The following is a 23,143-nucleotide window of genomic DNA, read 5'->3' on the forward strand; positions in this document are numbered from 1 at the left end:
CTCTCTCTCTACCTCTCTCCCTCTCTCTCTCTCTACCTCTCTCTCTGTACCTCTCTCTACCTCTCTCTCTCTACCTCTCTCTACTCCCAATAAGTTTCATCCTGCCTTCCATCCCTTTCTCTTTCTCTCCTTTTTACTCGTGTTTTTGCCATTTTCTTTGAAACTGTTGGTAGGATTCTAAAGACCCATTCCAGCTCTGGTTCTCCTCCTTTACCCCCCCCCCTCCTCCTCTCATGGGGGAGGTGTGAAAAGTGGGACTGACTATGTCATGGAGACTTCCTTGTTAAATTGATGTGTGTGTTTGTGCAGGTGTGTTGCCATGTATGTGTGTGTGTGCATTTCTTTTATGACTGTGAAATGAATCAGATCCCATGGAACATCAGATCGGCACATCTGACTCACCCGCTGTCAATCTCTCTCACACACACACACACACACACACACAACCCCCACCCGACAAGTACACACAAAATCCTACACGCACTCATAATAGGACTTCAGTAGAACGTGAACTCGATCCCCCCATTTTACATGAACATAATATGGTGACATCTTATTAAAGGCATAGACACATTTGATGTTGGATTGTGCTCTCTTTCTCTCTCTCCCTCTCTCGTATTTGCAGCTGTAGCCACATTCTTCTCAATATTTGTATGTTTCAACTGATCCACTTCTGAGTCACACCACACTGAAAGATTGACAGTAGAGTGCATTAGCACGCACAGCAGAGGTATTTGTAACCGAAGACGCACCTCCATCGAACATCACCGTGTCCTCAACTCTCACTCTCTCTCACTCACTCTCACACACACACTTTCTCTACTTATCTCATTCCCTATCTTGCCATTCTCCCCTGCTGGATCCATCTGTACGTCACTGTTTCCCTTTTAACGGCCCTCTTACTTCTTGTCAATCGCACTCCGAGTGAAAGAGAGTGCTCCTTCCCCGCTTATCTCTCTCTCCCTCTCTCCCACCCATCTCATCTGCATCCTAGAGGACCCAGGTTGAAGTCAAAGAGGGGGGGGGGGAGTCTCTCTCTCTGTGTCCCTGTCTCTCTGTCTCTGCGTCTCTCTCTCTCTATGTCTCTCTGTCTCTGCGTCTCTCTCTCTATGTCTCTCTCTGTCTCTCTGTCTCTGCGTCTCTCTCTGTCTCCCTGTCTCTTTGTCTCTGCGTCTCTCTCTCTCTGTCTCTCTCTGTCTCTTTGTCTCTGCGTCTCTCTCTCTGTATCTCTGTGTCTCTCTGTGTCTCTGTCTGTGTCTGTCTCTGTGTTTCCCTCCCTCCCTGCTCACAGGACCTGCTTCTCCATTCCTAATCTCTAAAATGTCACAATTTTCAACAGTTTCATTTCTCAACACATACACCCAGAGACAACCTTTTGTTACAAATGTCAGTCCTGCTATTTATAAACACACTCAAACTCCAGCCTCCGGTGTTGGGATTCGTCGCGCAGGAAAATAATCTGTCATCCCTTCATCCCCTTTTCCTCTACCTGCAGTGTGAGATGCAGGGCCTGTCCCTTAGCATGCAGCCCTTGTTCTCCAACGAGCTCTCCCAGCACCAAGATTTTGCAAACTCCCTCACATCTACTTTGGCCCAAACGCATGACTCAGGCCCCAGGCACGACCCGAGTCCAGACACAGACACGTGGGGCGTTCAGAAATACTACGTACCGGAGAGCGACTTGTTCATAGACTCAGCGGCGCGTTGTGCTGGGACGTTGGTGTGTGGCTGCGGGCAGAGAGAACTCCCAGATATCACACTGCTCCTTTCCCACAGAGTCCCTCCTTCTGTCGTTTCATCCTTCCTGACCTCTGTCCTGCACACAGCCCTCTGTCCTGCACACAGCCCTCTGTCCTGCACACAGCCCTCTGTCCTGCACACAGCCCTCTGTCCTGCACACAGCCCTCTGTCCTGCACACAGCCCTCTGTCCTGCACACAGCCCTCTGTCCTGCACACAGCCCTCTGCCCTGTACACAGCCCTCTGTCCTGCACACAGCCCTCTGTCCTGCACACAGCCCTCTGTCCTGTACACAGCCCTCTGTCCTGTACACAGCCCTCTGTCCTGCACACAGCCCTCTGTCCTGTACACAGCCCTCTGTCCTGCACACAGCCCTCTGCCCTGTACACAGCCCTCTGTCCTGCACACAGCCCTCTGTCCTGCACACAGCCCTCTGTCCTGTACACAGCCCTCTGTCCTGCACACAGCCCTCTGTCCTGTACACAGCCCTCTGTCCTGTACACAGCCCTCTGTCCTGTACACAGCCCTCTGTCCTGTACACAGCCCTCTGTCCTGTACACAGCCCTCTGGGGGGAGGGGGGGGGGTTGTGTTACAGTTGTTTTATGAGGTCACAGTAAAGGCTGAAGATGTCTGACTGAGGTGTCAAAATGGAATCCTTATGTCAGAATCAGTGCTCACTTTATTATGTCACAGTTGGGTGTTGAGATGCATACTGTTTATAGTGTCACTATAACACTATAAACTATAACACTATATATAATGTCCTGGATGCAGGATACACTAATTCAGATTTATAAATCAGTGACACCTTAATTAGCTACACAGTAAATTGTATTTGTTTTGTACTTCACTTTGAAAAAAAGCGAAGTACAAAACAAATACAATTTACAATAGTGCATGAAGGAAGGACAGGAGTGCTGTGTCCCACCAAGGCAGCGGGCTGGAGGAGGTTCCCGTCTGTGATGTCACCATAGCTGCATTATGAGGTCACATTACGTGTGTGTGTGTGCTTCCATCCCTCCATGTAATATCATAAGTGGGGCTAAGAGGATTGGCCTCTCGTGACTCGGGCTGCTCGTAACTCAGCCTGTGTGGCTCACGGCTCTTTGACTTACAGTAGGGAGGTGGGGTGGGGGGAGGAGGGGTGTTGAAAAGGTAAAAAAAAAAATGGGAGGGAAAGGAGAGATGTTCAGAGACGTGAGGCGGAGAGATGAGGTGTTCAAGTTTGAGACTTTCAGTAGATAAGCGAGGAGGGAGAGGTAGAGAACGGGGGAAGAGGGAGGGAGAAAGTGAGGCAGTGCAGATAAGCTAATCCAATTGCTTGCGCTGCATTTATGCCACTTCTCCCCCCCCCGAATTGAAAAATAAAAGATAAGTATTTTGACGTTTACCTGCGCACGGGCACAATGCAAACAGTGGACTGTGCTCCTGTGTCTCTGATACAGTACTACGCTGGATACAGGGCTGAAGGGCTCAGTGTTTTACTAGGGTGCTTGCGGTGTAGGTACCACACCTTCAGAATGAATGAAAACACTACTGTTTATTGTGTAATGCAGTTCCATTCTCTTGATTGCATCACTTCCTGTTTCAAGATCACAGTCCCCCCTGTGTGTATTCTGCCGTGGGAGGCTTTCAGAATCAGGGAGGATGGGACGGATCCTCACGCACACACACACACACTTACTAGCACTTCACACACACCTGTCAAGTCACAACAGAGACAGTGAGTCACAGTTTTCAAGATCTCTGCTGTCGAGTCAGTGTTTACCCTGCAATCTACTATGCCGTTCCAAACATCCCCCACCTACCACTTACACACACACACACACACACACACAGCTCATCTGACCCACACAGACACAAACACTACTTAGCTCTATGTCAAGTAGAAACACACCCTCGTGGATGCCACCTGCCAGCTCAAAGGCCTTTCTGCCAGTCACTCACTCACTCATTCACTCTGCGTATGGTAGCCCACGTGGACACCCCTGTGGAGATCAACTGTGGATCAATGTGGGCCACACACACACACACTTGCCTGAAGGTAGAACTATACACTCAACTAGCTGAAAGCGCTGACTCATGTTCCTGGTTGGTGAGTGTGTGCGTGTGAACTCTTTCACACTTGTACTGTATTTATAGCAGAATGTGGAGGCGCAGGGTCGACGGAGGGGGGGGGGGGGGGGGGGGAGAGGGAGGATAGGGGAAGGGTGGGTGGGTGTGTGGGTGGGGGAAACAGGGTGGGTGAGGATTGAATCCCTTTTTCAATGTTATTTTTAGAGGGAAAAACTGTCATAGGGTCCTTAGTCACAAAGCATGACCTCACACAAACACACACACACACACGTCCCATTGTACAGAAAAGTAAGGGGCTTCACTGTGTGTGTGTGAGAGAGAGGGGCCTGTCAGAAGGGCTGTCGCTTGGGGGAAGCAAAATGCATTTGGGCACAAAAGCTTTGGAGATGTCTCCCGGCTTGCTGAAACTTACAGTTACCATGGAAACAGGCTCCTCTTCCCCGATTCACTGACCATAACTGTCACATTCATAAAAAATAGAAATAAATCAAAGTAAAATCATTGTCAGGGGAATGGGTGTTCAAATGTATCTACAAAGTATTCATCTTTGTATTGATGTTGGGTGTCTGAGTTTGGGAACTCATTTGGATGTGCCAGACTTGTGAGAACCTCGGGATGGTCATCCAGCTGAAGGGACCGAGTCCCTCTCCCCCTCTGCAATTTACACTCAGCTGTACACTTGTACCCAAACAGCCGTGTTTACTTAGGAGGACAACAGTTCCTGGGGCCCAGTGCAGTTCCCCAGTATGTTCCCCAAGGTAAGCAGGTTTTGGATTAGAAGCAGAGGTTTCATTTTGTTGGTCCGGAAATGTACAAAGAATTTGTCCGATTTTTAGGTCAATTATATTTTGATTATGGCCAGCAGGAAGTGGTCGTAGTCTACATGCAGACATAATGACCTCATCAGATCTCCCCTTCGTCTGGTCTTCCTGCTAAATCCAACATGACTATGTACTTATACACTCACTGTATGTTACACTGTGTTCTGTTCCCTGGGATTACTGGATATAATGTGGGATTACTGGATATGATGTGGGATTACTGGATGTGACGTGGGATTAAATGTTCCACTGGATCTCCGTTCTACAAGTTTCCCAGTGACGGAACACACTGTCGGCCTGCGTATCTAGACACACCCTCCTGTCGCTGGCCGTGTCTTTAGGAGAGCAACCGAGAAGGCTCTGCAGACGAGGTCCAACATGCACCCTCCCCTTTAGCCTTCGTTTGTCCTCTGTTCTCCGACCAGCCTCTCCCCCTCCCCCCCTGTGAAATCTGACGCAGCACCAGCCTCTGGCTCCCTGCCACTGTGCACCCCGTAACCCTGCTCACCTGTGTGGATGTCTGCACAACTCCGGGCGAGTCACTCTGCGACAAAAAACAACAAAACATTGCCTTGTCTTAGCAGGGAGAAGACTAGACACTGTGCGCGTGTGTGTACTGCCGACCATTGTCTTGATATGGGCAGGGCCTCCGCCCTGTCAGGCTGACACTCCAGGGCTCGCGTTTCCTTTCATGTGGGTAAGGAGGCACCTGGGTGTCGTCTGTGAGGCTCGGGCCCACTATGGCAGCACAGGCCAGGCTTCCTCAGCCCGTCTGACGGGGCTCATCCGGGACAATCCATCTGTCACACCCTGTCTGCTTCTTAGCTGTGTGTGTGTGTTTACTGGTGTGTGTCTGTGTGTGTTTACTGGTGTGTGAATGCACGCATTGGGAGACACTCAAGAGCCTATGTACCATGCCAGAGTGTTTCAGACGGTGTGTGTGTGTGTGTGTTACGGGGGGCCTCCCTGTCCCTTTAAGAGGGCGTCCTCCACAGAGAGGAAGCGCCCGCCTTCGAGCCGTTCTTATTTGCATAGTTGATGATGTTCCGTAGTCGAGATAGTGGCCCCTAATGGCCACAGCACTGCCACGATCCAGGCCCATTACACAGTCTAATCCACAGTTACCTCAGCCATTTAACACAGAGGCAGGATGTCCAGGTTGAGTTGGTTTGGATGTCGAAAGGCCTGGTAATATTCAGCCAAAATGGAGTGTGACTTGTGGTGCGGTGGGCACTTAACACACATGCTCTCCAGGAAAGGGGACTTCCTGAGGAGTTTATTAGGCGTTGGTGGAGGCCAGCATGGAAACCAGCCTGTGGTCATTTCAGCAAAGCAGCTGGAGCACTTTAGCACTTTACTCTGAAGCTTACTGGCAATGTGTGTGTGTGTGTGCACACATGCTTTTGTGTGTGTTTGTGTACATCATTTGCATGCAGCCATATATGTGTACGTAACTGACTAATGAGGGTCAGTGTAGTGCTGGGTGAGCGGTTTGTGAGCGATTGATTTTGTGGGCTTCAACAACAGTCCTGGAACCACAACCTTTACTAGGCACATTTTACCAACCGGACGTTTTGCTTGCAAATCTGTGTTGACACACCGGAGGGATTTAGAACCTTGGTCTAAATTGACCCCCTCACCAGGTTTGATTGGATGTTTGCCTTGACAACGACCAGGGGAGGTGTGGGGCTGGGGGTTAGCAGGTTGTCACTGGTGAGGGAAGAGTGGGATGGAGGGGAGAGGGTGACCTTTTGTTCTGCTGTTTGCTTCGTGGGCATTCCTGGGAGAGCTGGCGTCCACCCAGGAACAGCCGCCGGCCGCCTCACACGGGGGGCCCCCTCTGTAGGGGAAGACGGGGTACTGCACCCCCCCTAAGGCCTTACCAGGAGGAGACCTTACCAGGGGGAGTCTATCACTCTCTCTTCCATCGCTCGGGGTTGAACTACAACTACGGCAACGACAGTGGTTAAACTACAAGTATGGCTGCATATTCACTGTCTGTCACTCCCTGTCTGTCCCCCCACAGCTCCTTATGGTCAGGCTGGCTGGCTCTTCCTGCCATGCCTCCCGCCATGACGGACCTCCTGGACATGTGGGCGGCCCACTCCCAGCTGGCGTCGTCTGGAGAGGACCTGGTCACTGTCGACTTCCTGCTGCCCACCGGCATCTACATCCAGATGGGCGTGCCCCGCGAGGCCACCATTCAACACATCAAACTGGTACGGGGAGCGCGTGTGTGTGTGTGCGTGCGTGCGTGCGTGGGGGGTGCTGGTCATGAATGTTTGTGTGACCATGTGTCACGCTGCGAAATGTGGAGCCGGATGTCTGGTTGAAGACTTTTTTTTTTCTTCTTCGTTTTCGAAGCCCCGGGCAAAATCTCAATGGCCTTTGGCGCATGGCTTTCACTCCAAGTCTAAAAATGAGAATGAATGAATTAAAAACTCCCCCCAGCACCGGCGTCAGTTTGTCTGGTTTCCTCGTTCTCCACACCGAGCAGGCTCCGGGCTCCGGGTGCTGTCTGAGAGCCACACACCCGCCTCGCGTCTGCTGTTCACAGAACAGCCTGTCCAATGACGGGGGTCTGTTCCTACAAGCCCTCGCCGACACCGACACTCGCAGCATGCAAATAGCTCGTGACGTCACGCCCGCTCGCCCTGGGGTTGGGAGGTGAAAGTTTGCAGCAGCGTGGTGTTGCTCAGTAGTGATTGGCGGCTTTGGCGTGGTGTCGCTCAGTAGCGAATGGCCTGGAGCTTTGGGGGGGGAGTCCCCTTGGCCGTGTCTTGTTAGCGTTTTGGACAGTGCAGGCAGGCTGTGCTCTCTGGGGAGTTCAGCTGCTCTGCGGAGGGATACACCTTCCATCTTCTCTCTCCTTGTTTTTCTTACTTTGGTTTTTCCCTGCAGACTCCAATTCTGCCCCACACACACACACAGCTTTTCTCAGACTGCCTTTGGGGTCCAGTGCCTGCTGTCGTCTTGACCCCTCTGCCCGGCCCTCTGGGTGTGAAAGTCACTGAGAGGCCTTCTCCCAGAGAGCTTTTGGCCTGCAGATTCAGCGTTCTGGCACATAACGAGCGGAGCTCTCGGATTCACACAAGTGTTTATCTCTCCGTCTGCGAGCAGAGAAGCACACCGACTTAGAAGCAGAATCTGTCGCACATTGTGCACATTGTTTTTTGTCTTTTGTCTTTCTTTCTTTTCCTTAAGTGTACTTCCGCAACTCCCCAGGGCCATGTGGAGGGGAGGGGTAGAGGCAGGTGTTGTGAAACATGGTGGGGTGCCAAATTGATGGGAGAAGGACGTCAAAGGAGGGGGGGGGGGGGGGGGTGCAGAAAGAGGGGTAGATTGGGGAGATTTGGGGTCAAATGATTTGAAGTGGAGGGTAAGAGAAGGAGCAGAACAGCCAATATGGCCCCCGTAAGACACACTGCCTCGCTTCCTGTCGCTGCCATTTCTGACGTGTGAGGGTGTCTTGATGTTGGGTTGTGCTGTTGAGATCATGGGATGGATGGGACAAGGAAGCCGCCTCCAGCTCGCACACACACACACACAGAAGACGTCCCTGACAGAACTGGTCTCACACCTTTCACTAAAAGGAAATTCAGTCTGACACTCATTGGTAGTGCAGGGCATGTTGGGACCTGAACTCTGCTGCGATACGATTCTAGAGAAAGACTATTCCAGAGAGTCAGGCACCAAACTGTGGGAAGAAACACACAGAAGACCGTTGGTTTATGACGTCATTCGATTTGAGAATGGGAAACCATTATTTCAAGGTTACCCCTGGGAATGGTTTGCCCTGGGCAAATAGTAAAGCGGCGTTATATGATCCGTTTCTTTCTCTTTTGAAAGGGACTCGTTGTGTTGATCTAGTCTGTACATCGGTTATGACCGGGACTTCTCCGAAAAGTGGAAGAGAAAAGTGGTTTCATGGGTTCCACGATTCCAAGAAGAGAAACACAAAATCCAGAATTCCCTGGAGGGGTTTTGCCTGATAGAATCTCACACTGTGCTCTTGTCCTAACAGCCTTGGGAACTGCTCTGGAACTGTGGAGAAAATGTATATATCATTATAATGCTAATCACCAGAGTAGAATTATTCAAGCCCTGTTGGATGTCATTGCGTACAAGACAAAGGGGTGCAAGGATGTGGATGTAGGATCAGAGGGTAGGGCCGGGCCATCTTCTGGAGAGTTTCTGGGAGAACGTACACATGCTTTCTTGGACACGATCCTCTCAGGTCATTCCTGGTGCCAGCGCAATTCTACACATCAAAGTAAACTAAACAATCATCTCAGGATGTGACTAAGCACTGGTCACATCCTGAGATGATTGTTTAGTTTACTCTGATGTGTTTTTTATGTGATGATGCAAAGGCAAAAACAGTGAGTAGAATTGCTCTGGTTCCTATGAATCCAGTCACAGCGCCCATAGGGATAACCACTCACCAGAAACAAATAGTAAGTCTCTTAACCACCAACCCCCACCCGCTCTCCCCGCATACCTTACTTTGAGATCCCTGGGAGGTATGCAGGAGGAAGATATTAAGTAAAAGGGCAAGAGTCTGTGGTGAATGAGCTGAATCAGCGAGCACGTTTGTTGCCATAGTGTCCGATTCCCCCTCATTTCAGTGATTGAGGTTCCTGAGAAGCCCCTGCGGTGCGTTCATCCTGCTCCTTTCACACCTGCTGTCCTGGCTGTTTCTCTTCTCTACACCGTCTCTTCATCCTGCTCCTTTCACACCTGCTGTCCTGGCTGTTTCTCTTCTCTACACCGTCTCTTCATCCTGCTCCTTTCACACCTGCTGTCCTGGCTGTTTCTCTTCTCTACACCGTCTCTTCATCCTGCTCCTTTCACACCTGCTGTCCTGGCTGTTTCTCTTCTCTACACCGTCTCTTCATCCTGCTCCTTTCACACCTGCTGTTCTGGCTGCTTCTCTTCTCTACACCGTCTCTTCATCCTGCTCCTTTCACACCTGCTGTCCTGGCTGCTTCTCTTCTCTACACCGTCTCTTCATCCTCCACTCGCCTCACACACAGAGAAACATGCACACGAAACGGTGACAAACACCTTCCCGCCCAGCCCCGGGCATCGAGACATGAGTCAGGCCAGCCATTGGTTGGTGGTAGCATGATTCATGAGCCCGATTAGCTAGTGGATCTGACATCATGCCTCGTCCTGGAAGGCATGCTGTTACATCACCGGCCCTTGTTGTTGACTCGGTATTCACCCTCCAATAGGTCACTTGCCACGTCAGTACAGTCACCTCTCACACTGTGGCCCACAAGTCCCAGTCTGACCTACTTTCAAAGCAAGTCCCAGTGGGAAGCGTAGTCCACTCTCACACCATTGCCTCCACGTCCCAGTAGACACGGCAGTGCCGAGGGGTGTGTGCGATCGGGTTCCAAACGGCCCCCACCGGAGCGTCTGCGAAGGAAAGCACGGCAAACGGAAGACCGGTGGAGAATCCCTGAGAACTCCGGCCGACAGTGATGTTTTAGGTGTGCGGATCAAGTGGAGTTGACTTTGTCCTTCTGTCTCTTATCTTGTTCCCTCACTGAGCCAAGACAAGCGGAGCCAAGCTGTGCTGGCCTGGCCTGCTTCACCCTGCGCCACTATCTAACCCAGGCAATGAGCTGCTGTGTTGATTTAAGGGGCTTTGTGAAAGCGAAGCGATACGGGCCGGTTCGGCGCGGTTCAGAGGGGGATCGTGTTGTGAAAGGTCGCGCGGCCTCCCTCGTGACGTCCGCTCTCCCGCGAGCTCCAGTTCAAATGGTAGCTTGCGTCCTCTCTCTCTTGCCGAATTCCCTCGCTCTCCCGTTCTCACGCACAGAGTCACGCACGCACACTCTCAACGCTGTCTCTCTTCCCTCTGTGCCTTTTGCGACGGGTTAACAGCAAGCCGTCAAGTGCCCTAAAAGCAAGACGTCTGCCCCCCTCCTGACAGGACAATGAAACGTGTATTCCCCCCCCTTCCCCACAGCTCCTATGGAAGCAGGCCCAGACCTACCCCCTGTTCCCGTCGCTGGGGGAGATGGAGGGCCACATGTTCGAGTGCGTCAACCAGGCGGCGGTGCATGAGGAGCTGGAGGACGAGAGCCGGCGGCTGTGCGACGTGCGGCCCTTCCTGCCCGTGCTGCGGCTGGTGACGCGCAGCTGCGGCCGCGCCGAGCGCCTGCTGGACTCCAAGATCGGCGTGCTCATCGGGAAGGGTGAGGGGGGCCATCTCTCACACACACACACACACACACGCACGCACGCGCGGTGGTGCGCACACTCATGCTCACACCCCCCGGCTAATACCACGCCAACACACACACTCTGTGTTCATCCCCGTATTCTTTCAAATGGGGAACACATTGACCCTTGACCCTCATCAGAGGGAGAGAGGATGGAGATCCAACCGCAGGGCCGGTCTGGAGAGATGACTTCCTTTCCATTTTTACACAGACACCCACACACACTCTCAGCCACACACACACACACGCGCTCCTTACCACTGTCACAACAACACATCGGGCCCTCTAACCTGGGGCGCGTCACCAGATGTCTCCTGTCATCAGTGAGTCATCAGCAGGGGCTGATAAGAGCAGTATTACGTTTGAAAGGACTGAATCAAACGGTTCACGTCACTTTATGTTATGCATGAGGCCTGGGATGAGTGAAAGAGATACACGCACACACAGAGCCCATCACAGTAGGAGGGCACCTCAGGGAGGGGATGATAGAGTGGTGAACACACACACACCCTTTGTCCTTGAGTCCCTGAGCGTGTGGTGTGAGGGCAGAGTTAGGGTGGGGGTCTGTGGAGGTCCTCCAGGCTGCTGTCCAAACAGAGCTCCCCACAGAGACCAGGCCCAGCAGGCCAGAGCCACGTCCAGCACGTCCCACGTCCAGCACGTCCCACGTCCAGCACGTCCCCTCACACACCACCACCAGCCCTCTCCCTCCGCTTTCCCCCAGACAGGACCTTCAAAGGCCTCCGTCAGCAAGCGCTGCTCGTCCTCGCCACGCACACACACACGCGCGCACACACATGCGCGCACACAGACATCCTCCCTCTGTGCTGCTAATGCAGTCTAGAGGCTGAGAGTCATATGAATCTTTAATGGTTTGAAATGTCAACATGCTGTTTGGATTAGCCAGACCATTAAGTGTCAGCAGCGTAGAACCAACTCGCTCAATATCATCAGTCTGGGATTTAGTCCTGCCCTGACCTATAGTGTTGAACACTGTAGGCTATAGATTTGCTTCTAGTCTAACAGTGTCTGTGGAGTGCTGGTGATGCCTGAGTGGAGTGCTTCTGGACGTAAACAGATCTGACTGGATGTTTGTCCCAGCAGGATCACAGGGCCGTGCATCACCCAGGACAGTCGTTTCCAGGTTCTATGTGTAAATGGGGGGGGGGGGGGGGGGATAAAAGGATTGTACAAACATGTCCTGAGAGGAAAAATGGAAATAAGTGCTCGAACTCGATACTAAAAAAGGAGTTGAAGCTCCCCGACAGAGCCCTCGAAGGGTTAGGGACGTTTATACTCGAGGCTACAGGTGCTACGGGAAGCGGCCCCGTGATGTCATGCTCTCTCCACCCCCCCCCCCCCCCCCCCCAGGCCTCCACGAGCTGGACGCGCTGCAGGACCAGGAGGTGAAGGACTTCCGCAGCAAGATGTTCCGCATCAGCGAGGAGAAGATGCAGCAGGTGCAGATGATGACCTGGAGCGAGTGGCTGCAGGCCTGCTTCTCTCCCCAGCTGGAGCAGCACGGGGCCGGGCCCGGGACCGGAGGGGCCAACGGGCTCGGAGACAAGCAGCAAGCCGTCGACTCCGGCCTCAAAGTCACCATCCACTTTGACCAGTCCCAGGTAACTATGGGTGTTGTGCGACGCACACATTAACACAAACGACTGCACGTGCAGCAGCAGTTAAATACGCTGAGACAAGTAGGTGACATTGAAACGAAAAAAAACTGCTTCAGTTCAGCAGCAGAAGGTCCAGGTCGTCTGTCTTCCTCTCTCTCCCCACATTTCATCTGTTCTCTTCAAAGCAGCGTATTTGCATGGACACACAGGTCTGCTGTGCGGACACATGCACCCAGCCATTCCCTCATCCTGTTTGCATGCTATCACTAGTAGTGGGGCCATGTGACTGGGCTGTCCCACTGCCAGTCAGTAGGGCACAAACTAGGTCACCACCATCAGCACAGTCATGCCATTCGCACCGCACACGCATGCATGCACACATGCAACGCATGCACACATGCACGCATGGATACGGATATCAAACGGACACACTAATACGCAGCGTAAACACGCACACACACGGTCACCACCTCCAGGGATTTGGTCGCCCCACTCGCTTTTCCTTCTGTCCATCTAGTCGAGATCTGTTTCGATCCGTCACACACCTGCGCGCACAGACAGACACACACACCAATGAAGCCATCTGACGTGTCTCTCTGCTGAAGTGGTCATTGGCTGGAAGTGTATTCAAGACCACAGACACAATAAGCCACATTAAGCACAGGAAGCAAGGTTTTTATGGCTGTTTTACAGAACAAAGTTTCCTTAACCCAATTGTTTTAGTTGGGTAGGTTATTTTTAGTCATGAAACACACAATGGTTTCAGGGGTGCTGGCATTTGTATGGTGTAGAGCATGCTAAGTTTGTCCTAATTCACTGTATTACTTTACAGTGTCTGCAGTAATGCCGAGATATCAACTGTACAGTTGTCAAAAGGCTGCTGTAAGCCGTGTGAAACTGTTAGAGCCCGTTTGCTAGTTTGTACGAGGCCCTAACTGGAAGGTTAACTCTGCGAGCAGGCTGGGAAATGTAGGAAGAGCGGGGACGGCTCTCTGTGACATGAACTCTCTGGCCCCGGGGAGAGAGGAGAGACGGGGAGGGGCCCCGCTCGAGCTGAATGAGGCCTGAGCTGCATGTCTGGGTGGGTCTCTGCGTTAAGCCCTGTGGCTGCAGACAGACGCTACACTGTAATCCCTCTCCTGAATCTACCGCTCGCCTGGCTTTAGCCATCTCTCTCTCTCCCTCTCTCTCTCTCTCCCTCTCTCTCTCTCCCTCTCTCTCTCTCCCTCTCTCTCTCTCCCTCTCTCTCGTCGCGTCCCTCACTTCATCACCAGCTTGTTGGCTTTTTGACAACGACAAAAGAAATGCATTTAGGTTCAAATTGAGGCAGAACCCCCCCGCGCGCGCACACTGCTCAAAATGTCTTCATCTAGGGGTGCGCTCAAATGTCTCTTTTGTCCCCCCCTGTCCCCCCACCAGGACACGGCCAGTCTGAAGGTGCCGTCGTCGACCACGCCCAAGGAGATGGTGGAGCAGGCCCTCAAGAAGTGGCTGACCACCCACGGGCCCGGCATGGACCCTCAGGAGCAGCTGGACACAGACGAGGGCCAGTTTGTCCTGAGGGTCAGCGGCAAGCTGGAGTTCCTGTGTGGAGACCATCCCCTGGTCCACTACAAGGTACACAGCTGTTCCACTGATGGGCAAGGCGCTCACATATCTGGCTGTAGCTTAGCTCGACACTGGGACTAAGGCCAGTGTCGGATGAAACGATAAACTACACACAACTTGGAGACTGTCAATGTGAGGCAGCGACAACTGTACACTTTACATTGGAGAAACGATTTGCAGTTGAGAGTGTAGTGAGGGGAAGCCAAATCTTTTCCAGTGCTCCAGGAGCCTTGATAATGATATGGTTGCTTGTTTTTCCATTAGTATTTACTGTTGAGTCTACTTAGAACAATCTACATAGACAAGGCTTTCAGTGGAAATACAAACACACACTAAATGGCTTTAACCTGTCCATCTTGAATGTAGTGACTCTCACATAACCGAACTCTTCTCAACCGTCACGGTCAGGGCGCCACAGCCCTGCTCTGGTTCATGTTTCAAGGTTATTCTGGACTGTGGTCAAGGTAGAGGATTGTGTTTATCCCTAAACTGGAGTCAATGGACCGTACATGGTCAGCTGATGGCCCAGTATTTGCTCATTAATAATAGTGTGTGGGTGTGTGTGTCTGTGTGTGTGTGTGTGTGTCCATGTTCATTGAAGCAGACACTGAATATTGCAGCTTGTGAAGAGACAGGTTCTGGCTGTGCCCTTTACCAGAAGCGTGGTGCAGACACCATGTGTTTTCACAGTCTGGCAGCCGTCAACACACACACACACACACACACACCATGTCCGGCCCTCCAGCTGTTAATGTTCCTTACTTGTTGTCTGTGTTTATCTGTTCCTAATATTCCTAAACCAGCCATGTGAATGTATCAGTGTGTGGTCAGTGCCCTCACCCTGCCCTGTGTCTGCAGTACATCCGGGCGTGTGCCCAGACTAAGGAGTGCCCTCACCTCACCCTGGTGCACGTGAGCTCCGTCCAGGCCATGTTCGACAAGGAGCTGTCCGCCATAGGAGCCGTGGTCAACCGCAAGAGCTCCAACCCCCCCTTACCCCTGCCCCCCAAGAAGAGGGGCGTATCGGTCAGTCTGAAAGAGAGAGACACCATAGTATCTATTTGTGTGTGTGTGTGTGTTTGTGTACCAGTAGTGTTCCTGTCAGCTGTGATGTCACGCTTTTGAGGCGTTTCGAGTGGATCTCCCACCCCGCCCCCCCCTCCTCTGATCAGACATCACGAGCCGCGCTCCACAGGTGGTCCATGACATCTCTCTTTGATGAGGTGTCATGTTGAAAAGGTCGGTCAGAGTTTTAATTGGCCCCTCGGCTCGTTAGCGAGGTCTCCCCAGTGCGTGATTGTCCGGTACCATGACAACGGCATCCCATGGATGTGTGGTTCAGCTGCAAATAACCCAGCATTCATTCATCAGTAGGTTTAATTTTATCCCCACAGATAAAACCAAATATGTGTGGATCGTCGAGTCAATTTAATTTGAACTTTTACTCATCCGTGTGTTTTTACGTCATTGAGAATTTAGGACAGGAAGCAAGCATACCAGAACATGTAGCTAGCATACAGGAACTTCAGGCTAGCATACAGTATAATAACCATATTCTGATTTTTGGGGAGGGGGTTTCTATGAATGCAAACTTTAGAACAGTGAAAAAGACACTCAGGGTATGAAAAAGAGGACATGTCTGGGGGAAAAGGATGATTTACCGTCACCCTAAAACAAGGACAGGACGCTAGCATACTGGGACATGAGAGAAGGCAAAGACGGGGCCAAATGTGAGTTCTGGCAATATGAAGAGAATGAGCAGGGCCCTGATAGGAACAGAAAGCGACGGCGGTTGGGCAGGGATGTCTTGTGGTTAGAGGAGAGACACAGGGATGAAAGGAGAAGTGAGAAGACGCCTCGCAATGACAACCTCCATTCTTCTATGTTTTCTTTCTCCTTTGTGTCAGTCGAGCTGTGTTAGTAGTCAGAGAAGTGACGGGTTAAGGAGAGAGGACACGGTGTTCTAGTAGGGCCGCAGTAAGAAGCACACAAACGCACAGCACAACGTTTTTAACCCACACATACAATATGAAACACACATGATATTAAATACACACCTAATTTCAAAACCCAGACAGAAACATTTGAAATGCCTATACAGGCACATGCAAAAACAAACACATGAAATCTTCCTTGTATATAAATGCATGTTCTTTCAGTGGGACCCATGCTATGTATGTATGCACCAGTTCACATGATCTGACACACACACACACACACACAGTGAGTGAGTGAGTGAGTGAGCAGCAGGAAGTGTGCTGGTTAGTCATGTTGATGTTGCCCAGAACCAGAAGAGTCATGTGATGGTGTTGTTCCTGTCCAGTGCTGCTGACCCTAGCAAATCCACTCTGCTTCACACCAGCCTGACCGCCCTGACCTTCACTTATGTGTGTGTGTGTGTGTGTGCGTGTGTGTCTACGCTTGCCAACATTGGTGTGTGTGTGTGCACACTGAGGAGTGTGGAGATTTAAGTGTACGGTATGTAGCTACATACTCCCATTCTCCCAGTTGTCATAACGACTTGTGTTCTGTGTGTTCCACAGCAGCTGCACACATATGTGTGGGACGTGCCTTCGCCCTTCAAGATCGTCCTGCTCAAGGGCAGCAAGGTGAACGCCGAGGAAACTGCCAAGGTAACCCCGCGCTGCTCGCACGCCGACCTATGACTTGACCTCACCGGCGACGACCCTCCCAACCTTTGACCCCCACAGCCCCATGGTCGGGGACCGGGTCCCTTGACACGAACATCCGTCCTGGAAATCTCTCGCCCGTTTATTAATACCCGTTATTACCCCCCGCTCCCCTCTCCCTTACCTATCCCCACGCCTTCCTGCTTCACCCCTCTCTCTGTCTCTCCGTCTTATTCACTCACCCTTCCCCCCCCCCAGGTCCAGGTGCGCGCCGGCCTGTTCCACGGCACCGAGCTGCTGTGCAAGCCGGCCGTGAGCAGCGAGAGCGGCGGGCGCTCGGAGCACGTGTGGAGCGGCACACTGGAGTTCGACATCGCCGTGAGCGACCTGCCGCGCATGGCCCGCCTCTGCTTCGCCGTGTACGCCGTCATGGACAAGGTGAAGAAGCAGAAGTCCACCAAGAACGCCCACCCCAACAAGTACCAGACCATCCGCAAGGCCGGCAAAGTGGTGAGAGGCAGGGCAGGGTGGCGCGCGCATGCACGCTTGTTGGTGTGTGTTTTCTGAGGCCACGATGGCTCTCCCCTGTGTGTGTCCTCAGCACTACCCTGTGGCCTGGGTCAACACCATGGTGTTTGACTATAAAGGACAGCTGAAGACGGGAGACATCATCCTGCACAGCTGGTCCTCATTTCCTGGTGAGAGCACGCTCACACACACACACACACACTGACGAGGTGTGTCTTCAGCAGCAAACGCTGTGCACTCATTCCTGAGCTTTTACATACAGCATATGGAGCCACGGTGTGTGTGTGTGTGTGTGTGTTCCTCAGATGAACTTGAAGAGATGCTGAACCCCATAGGGACTATCCAGACCAACCCGTATACGGAGAACGCTACAGCGCTACACATCAACTTCCCAGAGTACTGTGCACACCCCATTGTTTTCCCTCCCTTCGACAAGGTCAGGACACACACACACACACACTCACTATGCAGACATTGTCTATAGCCTTAGAGCACAGAAACAGGCTCATAAACAAACACTTGGTCCTGTTCACAACTTGGCTTAGTCCCAAGGAGTGTTATAGTGTTGTTTTCCTTTCATGAATTCCTCTAATGTGTTCTATACATGCAGTCTGTACAACACGCTCTTTAACGTAAACACACACACACACACGCAGTCTAGCTTGGCCCTTACCTTCAAACATGCGTGTGTGTGTGTGTGTTCTTCTCTGTGTAGATACTAGAGAAAGCTGCCGATATCGCCGGATCCAGTGACTGCTCACCAATGGTAGTGAGTTCCAGCCACACTAACCCTAACCTCACACCTGCATACACGCACGCACGCACACACACACACACACACGGTCAGAAGGACAGTTCCCAAAGAAACGAACTGCGTCAGAGATCCTGATCTCGCTGGGGTCCAGTTTCCAGAGCAACCCAGTTGATGGTTTTGGCAGGGTGTCACGACACAACGCCTCGCCTGGCCAGATCAGTGTCCCAGATCAAAACAGGCCAGACGCACAGTCTCCCTCTCCGCCCTCCCTCCCTTTCCTTTCTCCTCCTCTCCTCACTCTTCTCCCATCTCTCTCTCCCCTCCTCTCCTCTCCTGTCCTCTCCCAAACCACTGAAAGACTACAGCTCATTCAAAATTCTGCAGCTAGATTATTAACCAAAACTAAAAGGAGAGAATACATTAGTCCTGTCCTAGCTACTTTACACTGGCTCCCTGTTACCTTCAGAATTGACTTTAAGGTCCTCTTCCTCACATACAAAGCTCTACACGGACAAGGACCTAGCTACATTGCTAACTCCTTTATAAACTACACACCAGCTAGAACACTGCGATCATCAAATGCAGTCCTATTAGAGGTCACCAGAAGCAGTCATAAGAAGATTGGTGATTCGGCCTTTGTCAATTACGCCCCAAAACTATGGAACAAATTAACCATAAATATTAGGGAAGCAAACACTCTAGACATTTTTTTAAGACAGCTTAAAACCTACCTTTTTACCGAAGCATTTAAGTAATTTTATCTCAAAAGGGTTTTCCTCCTAAGTTGTTTTCTCTCTTGAACAGAGATCTTATTGGGATTTTTATTTTTGTTTGAATGTTTATCACTTGTATTATTGTTTTTATTGATTTTATGTAAAGCACCGTGAGCTACAATTCTTGTATGAAATGTGCTATATAAATAAAGTCTTACTTACTTACTTACTTACTTACTCTCCCACCGCTCTCCCTGAGAGCGCCCGGGGAGAGGACGGATAGTTCTAGAACACCATGTGACAGACAGGGCTTGCCAGAGCTTGCCCCCTTGCAGAGCAGTGTGAGCAGCAGGGCAGTTGGTGGACAGACAGACGGGGCAAAGGACCAGGACATGTGCAAAACACGGGTCCAGTTCTATATGTAGTCCATGAATGCGCGTATGAGAGACTGGCACCAACCACCTCACAACTCGACCAACTCGTCTTTTTAAAACGTCGTTCGGCCCCAGCCTGATCCATCTCTTGCCGCAAACATCTAAATCCCCTGTCCTGCACTGCCCCCCTGTGGCCGCCGGCCCTCACTGCGTGCCCCGCTCTGCCTCCGCAGGGTCGAGGAGGGAAGAAGTTCCACATCGAGCTGAAGGAGATCATGGAGCGCGACCCGCTGTCACAGCTGTGCGAGAACGAGAAGGACCTGATCTGGACCTTGCGCTACGACTGCATGGAGAACTTCCCCCAGTCGCTGCCCAAGCTGCTGCTCTCCGTCAAGTGGAGCAAACATGAGGACATGGCTCAGGTCAGCAGGACAGCGCACACGCTAACATCTTCTGCTCAATGAGCCGCTAGTCTCTGAGGAGGTTAAGCTCCAAGTCAGTCTTGAAGTCAGTGTCGACGAACTACATCTGTCTTATGATTGCGTGTGTAAGCATACAAACTCACTCACATCTCACACGCACTCTCTGTCTCTCTCACACACACACACACACACACACACACACACACACACACACAGCTGCAGGCTCTGCTCCAGATCTGGCCCAAGCTGAGTCCTCGGGATGCTCTGGAGTTGCTGGACTTCAACTATCCTGACCAGTACGTCCGGGAATACGCTGTGGCCTGCCTGAGAGAAATGAGGTAGGCTGCACACACACACACACACACACACACACCCACACACACACAGTAGACAGATCGAGAAAGGTCAGGTACCCCCCCCCCCCCCCCACACACACACACACACACACACACACACCAGATTAGGATTTATTTATTATAGGTACAGGTCCTTTATTGTAGGTTTGGATAGGTTGACATGGTTTGTCATAGGTGTATACAGGCCTCTAGGAAACTGTCAAGAGAAGCAGGAAGCAGGCATTCCAATGCACCTGGACTTGTCCTCCCCCCCCCCCCCCCCCTCAGTGACGAGGAGCTGTCTCAGTACCTGCTCCAGCTGGTTAGGGTTATTGTTCTCACTGTCCACTGACACTGTCCCCCTTCCCCCCTGTCCCCCTTCCCCCCCGTCCCCCCTCAGTGACGAGGAGCTGTCTTAGTACCTGCTCCAGCTGGTTAGGGTTAGGGTTATTGTCCTCACTGTCCACTGACACTGTCCCCCTTCCCCCCTGTCCCCCCTCAGTGACGAGGAGCTGTCTTAGTACCTGCTCCAGCTGGTTAGGGTTAGGGTTATTGTCCTCACTGTCCACTGACACTGTCCCCCTTCCCCCCCGTCCCCCCTCAGTGACGAGGAGCTGTCTCAGTACCTGCTCCAGCTTGTGCAGGTGTTGAGGTACGAGCCCTACTACGACTGTGCCCTCACACGCTTCCTGCTGGAGAGAGCCCAGGGCAACCGCAAGATAGGACACTTCCTCTTCTGGCACCTCAGGTAGCGGTGACATGTGTCTGTGGTGTGTGTGTGGTGTGGGGTGTGTGGAGCTGCGTAGTAACGGCGGCTCCCCCTGCAGGTCAGAGATCCACATGCCGGCTGTGTGCGTGCAGTTTGCCCTCATCCTGGAGGCCTACTGTCGAGGCAGCATCCCTCACATCGAGGTCCTGAAGAAGCAGGTAGGACTTCAACACCCACACACACTCTCTCTCTCTCACACACACACACACACACACACACCAACCTGCCATCTGAGCCTGTGTAACCTCAACATGGTGCCCGGTAGGGGCTGTGGTCTGCCTGTCGTTCACGCTTGCCATTTAGCGTTCCCTGTTTGTCTGGGCTAGTTTCCCCTCACCTCTCTCACCTCTACAGACACGGGACAGGAAGTGGCCTTCTGCTCGTCAAGCAGTGCGAGGCTATTTGGCTTTGATTTTCTGAAAATAGTTGAAGTTGAATGTTGGCACACCTTAAATCAAACACCCCCCCCCCCCCCCTAAAAAAAACGTTGGGGAGCGTACTTTGCTGACAGATTAGGAGTATTCAGTGATCCTAAAGATGTTGTTTATTACATTGAGTGACTTCGTCGAACATTTGAACTTGTGATATGAAAAACAAGAAGAGTGGGTCCTAGCCCGATTTTAAAGATCTCTGACATGAGGACCTGTTAACCGGCTCTTGTCACACCCTGTCCTGGTAGCAGCGTACTGGGACCAGTCCAGCCAGGAGCAGGGGTTATTTATAGAGGCAGAGTGACAGCAGAGCGACCTCTAACCTCTAACCCCCCCCCCCCCCCCCGTAGTAGCTCCACTTCCTTCCACTCCCTGTCCGCAGCTGTCCGTCACTGCTTCACTTCCTGTTTTGGAGAGCTCCCTCTGTGGGGATGTTTCAGGAAGATGGGGGGGGGGGTCACAATGTGCTTGTTTACCGTTGACAGTTTCGACTGACCTTTGACTCGTCTTGTCTGTCTTCCTCTCGCTCTCTCTGCTCCTCGCTCTCTGTCTCTTTCTCTTCTCTCTCTGCCACTCTCTTCCTCTCTCTCTCTCTCTCCCTGCCCCCCCGCACCCTGCTCCAGGTGGAAGCCCTGAGCAAGCTGAAGTCCGTGAACGAGCTGATCCGGCTGGGCACCCTCAAGAACGCGCGCAGCAAGACCAAGGAGGCCATGCTGACCAAGGAGGCCATGATGACCTGCCTGAGACAGAGCGGCTACACGGAGACGCTGTCCGACCTGCACTCCCCGCTCAACCCCAGCATCCTGCTCTCCGGCATCAAGTAAGGGGAGGGAGGAGAGGGAGGGAGAGGGGGAAGGGGGGCGGGGTAGAGTGTATGGGGTGAGAGGGAGGGGGGAAAGGTAGAGGGGAATGGAGACCGGAGGATTCCGTGTTTTCTTAGACCCCCACTATTCGTCGTACGTTTCTCATCTTGTATTCAGTTCTATACCCATCTTGTGCTGTGTCTCATTTACTTCCCGTTCTTCTCCTCTTTCCCTTGACGGCCTCCTCCCTTTCCTCCCTCTCCTACCCCCCTGCCTTCTATCCATCCCTCCCCCCCTTTGTTCTCCCTCTCTCCCCTCTGCGCGTCAGTGTGGAGAAGTGTCGGTACATGGACTCCAAGATGAAGCCCCTGTGGATCGTCTACAACAACAAGCTGCTGGGAGGAGACAGCCTGGGCATCATCTACAAGAACGGAGACGGTGAGGGAGGGAGGGAGGGAGGGAGGGAGGGAGGGAGGGAGGGAGGGAGGGAGGGAGGGAGGGAGGGAGGGAGGGAGGGAGGGAGGGAGGGAGGGAGGGAGGGAGGGAGGGAGGGAGGGAGATGAAGGGGGGAGGGGAGGGAGGTACAGGAAGGATGAGGAGTCAGGGGGGGGGGGGGGTGACAGGGGAAGTGAAAGGATCAAAGTGGGTCATGATGGAGAAGCATGTGAATGTGGGAAGATTGACAGATCGCTGGAGAGAAAGAGTAGCCTGGCTAGAGAAGTGGGTCATGGGGAACTGGATTGAGGAGAGACGGAAATGATGTAACAACTTCCTTTTTCTGCCTTCCATCTCTTTCTCCCCAGATCTGAGACAAGACATGTTGACTCTTCAGATCCTGAGGTTAATGGACCTTCTATGGAAAGAAGCTAACCTGGACCTTAGGTTTGTGTGTGTGTGTGTGTCGTGAAGATGAGCGAGGTGTCTGTTTGTTCCTGTGCTCAGCAGGGAAGAGGAAGCACTTTTGTGGGGAACAGAGTTAGGGGGGGGGGGCGGGGTCACTAAATCACCCCCTGCTAGACTAACCTTTCACTTCTCAATACACCCGATATCCATATCTCACACACACACACACACACACACACACACACACACACACACTAGTCGCCTCTCATCCTAATCAGATCCACACATGTGCTTTGAAATGCAAACACTCTGACACACACGCACTCAGGCACAAACACACATCTGGAGCGAGGCAGTGGAGGGCCTGTTTTGACAGTTGAGCTGGAAGGCAAGCCTCAGGGTCACCAGGACAAAGGTTCTGCAGGAGATGAAGCTCTTGGA

General features: G+C 52.2%; 1 protein-coding gene across 4 annotated transcripts in view; it reads left to right on the forward strand.

The window, feature by feature from the left end:
* The window catches only part of pik3cb (phosphatidylinositol-4,5-bisphosphate 3-kinase, catalytic subunit beta), a 42,500-nt gene that overhangs the window by 13,784 nt on the left and 5,573 nt on the right, over window positions 1-23,143 (forward strand). For 2 of the 4 annotated variants that reach the window (XM_067246038.1, XM_067246041.1), the window contains exons 3-19: window positions 6,664-6,856; window positions 10,618-10,846; window positions 12,245-12,495; window positions 13,912-14,109; window positions 14,959-15,126; window positions 16,644-16,733; window positions 16,989-17,240; window positions 17,332-17,428; window positions 17,564-17,694; window positions 17,974-18,027; window positions 19,333-19,521; window positions 19,738-19,859; window positions 20,461-20,604; window positions 20,684-20,783; window positions 21,680-21,876; window positions 22,188-22,297; window positions 22,663-22,741. In XM_067246038.1, the coding sequence (XP_067102139.1) occupies window positions 6,698-6,856; window positions 10,618-10,846; window positions 12,245-12,495; window positions 13,912-14,109; window positions 14,959-15,126; window positions 16,644-16,733; window positions 16,989-17,240; window positions 17,332-17,428; window positions 17,564-17,694; window positions 17,974-18,027; window positions 19,333-19,521; window positions 19,738-19,859; window positions 20,461-20,604; window positions 20,684-20,783; window positions 21,680-21,876; window positions 22,188-22,297; window positions 22,663-22,741 (2,570 nt within the window). In that variant the 5' untranslated portion in view covers window positions 6,664-6,697. The remainder of the gene's footprint in view (window positions 1-6,663; window positions 6,857-10,617; window positions 10,847-12,244; window positions 12,496-13,911; window positions 14,110-14,958; window positions 15,127-16,643; window positions 16,734-16,988; window positions 17,241-17,331; window positions 17,429-17,563; window positions 17,695-17,973; window positions 18,028-19,332; window positions 19,522-19,737; window positions 19,860-20,460; window positions 20,605-20,683; window positions 20,784-21,679; window positions 21,877-22,187; window positions 22,298-22,662; window positions 22,742-23,143) is intronic. The other 2 variants (XM_067246039.1, XM_067246040.1) reach the window with 2 other exon arrangements.

This window comes from Osmerus mordax, chromosome 11 (genome assembly GCF_038355195.1).
Source record: "Osmerus mordax isolate fOsmMor3 chromosome 11, fOsmMor3.pri, whole genome shotgun sequence".
NCBI lineage: Eukaryota > Metazoa > Chordata > Actinopteri > Osmeriformes > Osmeridae > Osmerus > Osmerus mordax.